Genomic DNA, 9,816 nt, shown 5'->3' with positions numbered 1-9,816 from the left:
CGGGGGTCACTTTCTGCCACTCAACATCTAAATACAACGTAAATACCTGATGATGACATCAGTTTTCTGTCAACAATCAACATGCTAACCCATGTGTTATACCAAAACATCCAAAGGAGCACGTTTTCACATAGGCACCGCATAGTGCACTGGCGTTAGCTCTCTCTCTCTCTCTCTCTGTGCCTCTCATTTCTCTTTTACGCACGCACGCACGCACGCACGCAGCCACTGCGCATCACTGAAACAACTGAAGCTATAGACCACACAGCCAGATGCAGCACAAATTCAGACAGGACAAAACCAACTCAGCTTTAAGTGTTATAAACAATGCCACGGCGGGCAGAATACATTAAAATAAGGCTTAACGTTACCTTTAGAAGAGTTGTGCGCGGCGAGTGTGTGACACGGTGATGTCCTGCCCCCACCGCTCTACCTGTACCGAGACACACCGCTCTACCTGTACCGAGACACACCGCTGTGTAGCTACAGCTACGTAACTTAACAGCTGACTACTGTCGGCCCCTCGGACACTGCAGCTGAATCTCGCCCGTTAAATCATTATCGACCGTCATATTTGCACTGACACGACTCCCATCAACATTTAATCCACTTGAAGGAGTTTGAATACTGCGGGGAAGCTTTCTGTCTTCTTCTCTGTTGTTGGTGTTTCTGTGTGGCAGCGCTACAGCGCCACACACGCTCCACACAGGCCTGGAGGAGGTACTACAGCGTTTTCTACTGAGCGCACCAGCCAGCTGTGAGTTTTTTTTTTTTTTTTTTTTAAATCTAATTCTCACCGTAGTGACTTTGTGACATTGTATATGTTTTATATCGTTATCCACCGCTCCATGTATTGATTATCCGCCGGCTTCATTGTAAACAAATGCACATGGCCAGACGGCCATGGCTGTGAATTGCAATCTGTCAAAATGACGGATGGCCTCAAATTTTTTCCGTCACCGTTTTAAAAAAACGGTCAATGACGGAAAATATCCGGTTAACGCGACCCCTGCTCAATGCATATTTCTTTAAATTTATGGGCAACCTTGAAGGCATTTCAAGGTTTAGAGCTCAAGTGGCAGAACTGTAACCACCAGTAGCCCTGAACACCCAGAAGAGACCACAACAATGCACCTTTCCACAGTTTAGCCCTGAAGTTGCAGCATCCAGGATAATTTGGTCTCTGTGGTGTCTTTGCCACAGACTCCATCCATTCTTGTCTGGCGCGTCCTGCTGCAGTTTGTGTGTGTGTCTGTGTGTGTGTGTGTGTGTGTGTGTGTGTCTGTGTGTATGTGCGGTCTGCTCAGCTTGAGCCTCAGTCTTTCTTGTTCTGCCTGGATCGCTGCTGCTCCTGATAGTCTTTGGAGTCCTCCCAGGGACGAGGACCACGGATGTTCCTCCACTCATCCAATTTCAACTCCTTTATTTTCTGCAGAAGGAGAAGAAAAACATTAAGTGGGTTAAGAGGTTTACGCTTCAGTATGCTGAAATTCAAAAGTTTCTGCAATTTTATTAAATCAATAATCTGACGCTCAGTTTCCACTTGTCTTCCAGAATAAACTATAAATTAGTAGTTATCCCCATATTAAAGTGATATCCTATAGGAAATCAGGTTTACATGCAATCAAACTGCAAAATTAAAAAAAAAAAGGTTGTAAAATGAAATAATATAAGATAAGATATTCTTTATTAGTCCCATGGTGGAGGAACTTCTAGTACTGCAGCAGCAGACACCAATGACAAGAATAATAATTAAAAAAAACACAAAATAATGAAAACAAGGCAATAAAAAACAATATTTGTAAAATTGCCTGTAGAAAGATACATTTGCAAGTATTTCAGGAAAGTAAACAAAGAAAAGAAGAGAAAACAAGAGGATTATATCTCCACACAATTTATTTTGGAGAGAAGCAGGCTTGTGTCTTGACTTTTACAGACCTGGGTCAAATTATATTTTTAAGTAACTGTAGTGTGTTGTAGTGCTGACGACAGGACTGTTCTTTATCTGGGTGGAAAATGTTCAGTGCTAATGTTACAGTGTGAAAACCCTGTAACTAGGCCGTGTGATAACACCTGAGAAGACCCGGGGACACGGCAAAAAGATCTTTTTGTAGGATTTGATGACATCCTGCATAAGCACATATGGTTAACCAGCTACAGAACAGACAGAACAGGCTGGTTCCTTTCTCTCTTCTTCCCTCCCCAACACCTCCAAGGTCTCAAGCTGTCTCTCCTCACCGTGTACTCCTCCTCCAGCATAACTGGCTGCTTCTCGATGTTCACCTTAGACTCCAGTGAAGGATCCAGCTGAGAAAAGAGAGAATGGAGGAGAGATATTTTAAAAACATATATGGAGCTTTATAGCAGGAATAGGCCTACACATTCATGACATAATACAAATGAAAGGAAGGAAGAGAAAGGCAAAGACGTGGAGCGGCTTCCTGTTTGAGTCTTGGATTAGGTTGGGTAAAAAAAGTATATATATTAGAGTTGAAAGAAATTACAAATTAAAAAAACAGGAACAAGGTGAGAGGTTTGTGCGGTTACATCTTTGAACCGATGTGGTGAGAAGCCGCAGCATCTCTCCTTCGTGTAATCTTGTAGTCTTTCTTTAATGTATAAAAGATGACATCTGCAGAAGAGGTGAATACATTTTTCTTCCACAAGACAAAAACGGAAGACTTTCATCATCTGTGTCAAAGTCAAACCTTCTTCAAACCTACAAAGAGGATCTAATTTAACCCGTTTTAGATTTATTCTTAATTTGGATGAAAATCACCAGGTTTAGTAAAAGTTAAGAACAAAATCTTGAGGGAGAGCGTTGAGTCCAATGGAGCTATCTGGGTTTTGCAATTCAAACTGATTTTGCCCCAGAATAGGACTGAAATGAATCCCATTCTGACTCATTACTTTTAATGAGTTCTAATATTTCATAGCAATAATGCTGCAGTTACTTGGGTGAATTATGAGTTTCATAGTTCCATGACTGATTTTTAATTAGACCCACATACTACAGCAAAATAAATAATATATTGAAAACTTTGCAGCTTTTAGACTTGGGAATTTATTGCCCAAGTAAGTAGCGTGATACCTGCTCTGATGAGGTATTAACGCTACAATGCCAGCAACCTGAACCCCAACAACAAACTGGGAGCCTTAGGAGGCGAGGAAGACTCACACAGAACCTGGACAGGGAAGAGAAACTGCCTTGAAGTTCATATCTGCCTGCAGGCTAAATTAAATCATTGACGAGAAAATGCAAATTGGATCACACAGTGACTTACTCTCAGACAGTGGTTTAAATGATTTAAAGTGGGGAAATGAGAACAAAACAAAAGGACCGGCTGATAACAGACCAATTAAGAACCAGAGGAGTGGTTTTAACCATGTGCATCTGACAACTGTTCAGATATCTGGTGCATTCAATTACGTGTTCACGCAAACACACACTCTTTAACACACACAACACACACAAGGCGGAGATGGATCTCTCCTCCAGAGTCAGAGAGGAGAGAGGCTCATCAGAAGAGAGCGAGTGGTGGGGGCAGCTACACAGGCAGCGTGCCAGGGCCATGCTGCCCCCCCCCAACCCCCCATCCCCTTTACTGTCTTCCACAGTCCAGTGCAGCTTCACATGGGCAGTAATAAGAAGAGATGCCCCTGCCATCTGGCTCCCACCCAGATGACATGCATCGGCGTTTGTCACAGTAAAATAGCACAAAACATCCTCTTCCCCTCGCAGCCAGCTCATCAGATAGTAACGGCTTCTAATAAAGGGTGAGTCCTCTGTCATTTTAATGAATTGGGTCTGTCATTTAATGAATTATTGGAGCCTGTCCTCACTTCTTGCTCTTGTACTACTAACTCACTCTAAACGGGTTGCAAACGCCTCTCAGTGATGTTTGCCTGCAGTGATCTGAAATATACGGTCCAATTCTGAGTTTATAAAAAATATAAGTAAAACTACATTTCCCACACTGACCTGGGAGATCCCAGCAGTGATGAGAGAAACTATTAGAAAGGTGACATCTGTATATGTGAACCATTTTTGTACTGTGAACGTAAAATGAATTTTTCACCCAGGAGCAACTATTATTCTAACCACTAGGAGGAGTATTTACAAACAGACTAACTGTACAGATGCTGCTGCCTTGACCCTGAAAGTGTGTGTATAATAATTCTGTTAAGTGTTAAGTGTTTTCTATTATATTGTACATCTTACAACTTAAACTTTTGTTATTTTTAATCATGCAATAGGTAAAATTTCATCTTTTTACTACAAACCTTTCTTCTGATCTTCTGGGAATCATATCGGATTTGTGTAAACTCTCGCAGGCCGAAGGAGCCTCCAACTACCAGCAACTGAAATAACACCAAAAATATGTGTAGTTAGTTCATCAGAAATGTTTTTTTAATGAACTATGTTCAGACTATGCATGCCACAATACGGGAAATTTTCACAAGTTATGCAAGACAGCATTTGTGAACAGTAACTGGAACTTAAGACTATTGTTATGATCATTGATCATTATTTTCTTGCAGCAAATTTGTCGTTTACTTTTCATTTTATATTAACTACGAAATAAGACCAACAAACCAGGAAATTCTCATATTTCACAACCCACAACCATCAGATGTTGAAATTTGTGTTTGAATTTTTGCAGCTCTTGTGGAGACAAGACAGCACATGTTTTGACCTTTACCTTTACTTTACTTTACTTTACTTGACAAATCTGGACTTTATTACCCCAGACAAGCTAAAGATTCTTTCAAACACAGGTTCAGATTTATGAGACCTTTAGTCTATTAATAATAACACCGTAAAAGAAAATTAACCCTCCATTGCTTTATTCAGATCTAAACCACATCAGACCAGACCAGGTCCAGCTGATAAACTACTAAGCTTAGATGTGCAGAAAAGAAAGTAAACAAACGAGAAAAACAGCCACCTCTATTGTGAAGCTCTGATGACCAAATCATATTATAATAACTTAAACAAGAGAATAACCTAATACTTTGAAGTTTGACAGCAGCCTTACATGTTCATCTGTTAGCTAACAGGCTCAGCTCTGCCTTTCTGTCGTTATTATTTAGGTGAAAAAAATGTGATATAAAAGTTACTTACGAGCATCGGGACTCCATATCTGACCGTCTTGTTTTTCTGCAACGCCTTTATGCTAAACATGATTATTATTTCCAGCTACTAGTCCATTTTACTGGTACAAACTGGGAACAGGTCACAGGAAGCTTCTCTTGGAGCCGTTCCGACGGACTAAACTGTCCGGAGCGACGCGAAGCCGCGAACAAACGTTCCGCCATGCGTAGTAGTTTTTTATTATGTGTGTTTGTCTCTTTTTAAATGGACCCGGAGTCTATCTATCTATCTATCTATCTATCTATCTATCTATCTATCTATCTATCTATCTATCTATCTATCTATCTATCTGTAGGACCGAAATACATGTTTTGTGTAGTCGAGAGAGAGTAATGTAAAAGCCCATGTTATTTTTATTTTATAATAGCCTATATTTCATTTATGGTTATTCTATTGAGTCAGTTTTTAGTCTACTGGGAAGATTATGTTTGATAATACAATACAAACATTCATCGTCTTCCCTTTGTGTGTCAGTGATTTCACAGTGTCGACATTGGAGTCACAACCAGTTACTGCTAACAGTTTATATAACAAAAATTGTGTAACATTTGTAATGTTTTCTTACCTTATTAGCATCCATTAGTTTCACCTCACACACCCATCTGTTAACACATCTAGGTATTTTCATTTGATTATGTGATTATGGTAGATTTTTATGATGTCCTCTTCTAGGCCTTGTCTCTCTTGAAAAATATATTTCTATTTCAATTGGACGTTTGTCCCAGTAAAATAAAGAAACACAAGAATCATTCTACTTTATTAGGGCCTATGAACAAAGTACTATATGAGCAAAATACTCCAGAAAGAGGGTGTGTCCGTTTTTTTATAATCTAATAATAATTTAATCACTTTTCACTTTAGTTTGCCTTTGGTGCTTTTTCTACCTTTTAAAGACAGTGGGGTACATCATGTTCTTTGATATGTCCCTATTGGTGCCTATTGTACTTATAACTACGTGATTGTGCGTTATGTGGACATTTTTCTAGTGTGCATTTGTACAGCTCTAATGGCTGAGTGTTGTGCTTCGACCATCATTTGTCTGCATACTGAGAGGTGATGCTGGCCTCCTTTGATTGACAGGTTTTTTCCCAGGTGCTTCTCACTTTCATATGCACAGTGCTGTTTGTCTGTATGATGTTTGCTGATGAAGGTCTGGGGAGGAATGACGTGTTGTGTTAATGAAGTTCAAGTATGTGCTGGATTCTTTGGTCTTCTTTTCAAGTCGATAGTCTTTGATCTGGCAGAGAGATTTTTTTAAAATTCATTGCACATTTAGGCCCCTACTGGTTAAACCTGCATAGGACTAAATCACAATACACCCTCAGATCAAAAGCATTATGTTGATGTTCATAATATATTATATACATGTTATATATGTGGTCTGATTTTGTAGATTTGATACTTTTATGATCTTTATTACCACAAATTAATCTGAACTAATCTGTAAATTTAAAACAGAGACAAAAAAGGGGGCTGCAGAGTCAGCTACATGCACAAACTGTCAATGTGAATCCATGTGAATCCAAAAACTATAACCGATCCCTGCAGCAAACAGAGAATAAGAAGAGGAAGTATAGCAATTTTTCTTTATTACAATTTCTGTCTCTTATTTTCAATCAGGTGAAGAAAAATACCTTTTTTGTTCAGTATAATAAAATATGTTAACTTTATTCATTTTATGAAGAAAAACAATGACAACAAGAAAATAAAAACAGAAACAAACATTTTTTTCTCTCTCCCTCTTTGTAAACCTGGAGAGCTGCTGCATTGCATGGGAAGCAAATACAACGGAGACAGAGTGTGAAGGAGCGGGGACGAGGCTGGACAGGTGGGAGGAGAAGGAGGAGAAGGAGGAGGAGGAGGAGGAGGAGGGGGAGCAGGGGGAGGAAGAGACAGAGGATAATGACAAAAAGATAAGGCCAGAGACATACAAAAAATGAGCGTAGTAGGACAGGAGTGTGGTGACGGGGCAGTGGGAGAACGTGGCGGTGATCGGAGCAGGTAGGCTGGTGGTCCCAAGTCAGGACAACTGACAGAGTGTTCAGAGGTCGCTCTCTCCATACAGAGCGGTAGAGAACGACATGTAGTCGAGGGCTCCTGGCACGCCGTCGGGGCCGGTGTAAGGCGCCATGCGGGCGATGCAGTAGTCTGCCTGGTCTGGCGGCAGTTCCCGGCGCAGCTCGTCGGCTAAAATGTAGTTCTGTGGGGGATCAGAAAAATATTTAGACGTTAGGATTTAGTACAAGTGCCAATCACACTCAGACTCAATGCAGCTCTCAGCCACTCGTTGCACTTTGCGAGCTTGTCCAGATGAGTCAATTGTACTGTAGGACCTGAGAGCTGGAATAAATGAGTCACTGGCAAAGAAAGGCAAACACTGAGCGAGTTGAAGAGAAATACATATTTGTCTGAGAAGCTGACAGAACAAACTGGTGCTTAAATGTAATTTAATTGACCAGGTGACAAGGACGGTGACTCAGATAGGACACGGCAATTGCTCCATTACTATTGGATGTGTACATCAACTCATATTTTACCCTTTAGTTGCCATAAGTCTGTTTTTGGTGGCCTTAAAACTCTCAGAGTGACTTACCACTAGTCAGCTGCAGATATTTCTCTCTATCTGGATGGCAGATACTTACAAATATCTTATTTTGTCTCAAAACAGAGAAACATAAAACAAATTAATGGTAAAATCTGCAAATTTTTACCTTATATAGCCATGGCTACAAATAATGTATTCACTTCTATAAGAAACATTATCAGACTATAATGTAGATTGTAGTGGCTTTAAATGTGCTGTAGTCTTTACTGTATTTTTATTTTTACTTTGTTGTATCTTTGTCTACATAAAAACATTTTAAACAATCATCTCTTTCTGTGTTAATACCATTTTTCTTTTTATGTATAACCGTACCTTATCCCCTGCCAGAACTTTGAAGGAGGCCATCACTTGGTCGGCAGTGTCTGTGTCGGCCGTCTCGCGGGACATGAAGTCGATGAAGGCCTGGAAGGTGACGAGGCCCATCCTGTTGGGGTCCACTATGCTCATGATGCGGGAGAACTCGTTCTCACCCTGGAGGCAACAGAGAGGAACTGTGAAGCTGGGTAACCATGGTGACAGTCTGCACGGCAACGGACTGACACAACACAGCAAATGACTGGCATCCAACATATGGTGATCAAACTAAGGATAACTTATTACATGAGGAAGTTTTGGAGTATTTTGAGGTGATACATATAATACATTAAATACATAGTAATCAATTTGTTCAATTCAAAATAAAATACAGTACATACATTGTTTTAAAACTGTAATCGAATTAACAGTTACATCTATTTCTTATTTCCGGCTTGCCTCAGTCATCACACACAATCATACTTCCATACTTGAAGAGTGCTCATGGCTTTACCAGGTTGTAACCCATGGAGATAAGGCAGGTTTTGAAGTCTTCCGCATCCATGATTCCTGTTCTCTTCTACAAGGTCAGCGAGGGACAAACGAAAACAGGACAAGAAGAGAGAAAGAGAAAAGGAGAGGGGAGAGGAGAGGAGAGGCAAGGATAGTGGAGGAAGTTATCGGAAAAAACAAAGGATTAACAAGGAGTGGAGTTTAGGAGGAGAACCGCAACGATCCATTGATGGGAGGTTGCAAGGTGTGGGAAATTACAAGAGGAATTTAGACCAGAGGGATCAGCAGAGAAGATGGATAAAGAGACAGAACAGGGGGGAAAGAGAGAAATACAAGAAGGAAAAAGGTGCGAAAAAAAAAAAAAGAGAAACCAGTTAAACCTCTAACCACGGGGCTGTGGCTACGTTTAAGTACCTGTGCATCGTTGGCGATATCGAAGCCCAGGCTGATCAGGCAGGCCTTGAACTCCTCCGCGCCCAGAGTGCCCGAGCGGTCCTGGGGTGTGGGAGGCCAGTGCCAGGCGATGCGTCGGGGCGGGGGGGCCACAGGCCATGCAGCAACACATACAGCGGTGTCAGTGACGGTGAGGAGGGGTGGGGTGGTGGTGGTGGTGGTGGTGGTGGTGGAGGATGGAGGGGTGGGGGGTAAGACGAGGAGGAAGGTGAGGTGGTGTTGGAGGAGGGTGGAGGGAGTGCACCATGCACGGGGTGGGAGGTGGGGGGGGGGTGATGGGAGAGGGCCATGCACGAGGGATAGAAAACAGAGAACACAGTGCATATTCATTAGGACTGGCAGGTGAACACACGGTGGCAGCAGTGCTGCCATGCTGGGCGAGGGCATTCAGAGGCGTTAATGTGCAGTGTGGCAGGCAGACTACTGGGCCTTGTGGTGAGGTTATGTTATTCATATCGTCGATGGCACATGTACTTAAAAACACAAAATATGCTCCACGTATGCAAAGTATAAATCTCTTTACCTTTTTTTTTTGTATGGGCAAACCATGGAGCAAAATGCGTCGTAAAAACACATTTACAATCACATTCATGTTCCCACATACTCATATAACATACATGTATAAACACAGATTTGAGATTATTTTCACTATCAACTGATCTACCAATTATTTTCTTCATTTATCAATGAATCGCTGATCTATAACAACAGCAATAAATACCCATAACCTGTTCACTGAGGGTTAACCGTCTCATTTTTGTTTTGACATCATATAAAGCTGTGAAATATTAAAAAC

At 41.2% G+C, this 9,816-nt stretch overlaps 2 protein-coding genes across 6 annotated transcripts in view; both read right to left on the bottom strand.

The window, feature by feature from the left end:
- Positions 1-1,099: 1,099 nt before the first annotated feature.
- Positions 1,100-5,288, bottom strand: cox16 (cytochrome c oxidase assembly factor COX16). The gene is made up of 4 exons (XM_085766972.1): positions 5,126-5,288; positions 4,285-4,362; positions 2,239-2,307; positions 1,100-1,429 (listed from the first exon to the last, which is right to left on the bottom strand). Exons 1-4 carry the CDS (start codon positions 5,183-5,185, stop codon positions 1,316-1,318), a joined length of 321 nt encoding a protein of 106 aa, XP_085623098.1. The 5' UTR covers positions 5,186-5,288; the 3' UTR covers positions 1,100-1,315.
- Positions 5,289-6,727: 1,439 nt separating this feature from the next.
- The window catches only part of actn1 (actinin, alpha 1), a 57,256-nt gene continuing 54,167 nt past the window's right edge, over positions 6,728-9,816 (bottom strand). For 2 of the 5 annotated variants that reach the window (XM_085768410.1, XM_085768411.1), the window contains exons 19-21: positions 8,982-9,062; positions 8,073-8,231; positions 6,728-7,355 (exon numbers count right to left, since the gene is read on the bottom strand). In XM_085768410.1, the coding sequence (XP_085624536.1) occupies positions 7,197-7,355; positions 8,073-8,231; positions 8,982-9,062 (399 nt within the window). In that variant the 3' untranslated portion in view covers positions 6,728-7,196. Of the gene's footprint in view, positions 7,356-8,072; positions 8,232-8,568; positions 8,635-8,981; positions 9,063-9,816 lie in introns of all 5 variants that reach the window. The other 3 variants (XM_085768412.1, XM_085768413.1, XM_085768414.1) reach the window with 2 other exon arrangements.

This window comes from Trachurus japonicus, chromosome 22 (assembly GCF_045865225.1).
Source record: "Trachurus japonicus isolate A0001 chromosome 22, Traja_1.0".
NCBI lineage: Eukaryota > Metazoa > Chordata > Actinopteri > Carangiformes > Carangidae > Trachurus > Trachurus japonicus.
The sequence above is the reverse complement of the archived record's forward strand: the minus strand, read 5'-3'. Positions and strand labels throughout refer to the sequence as shown.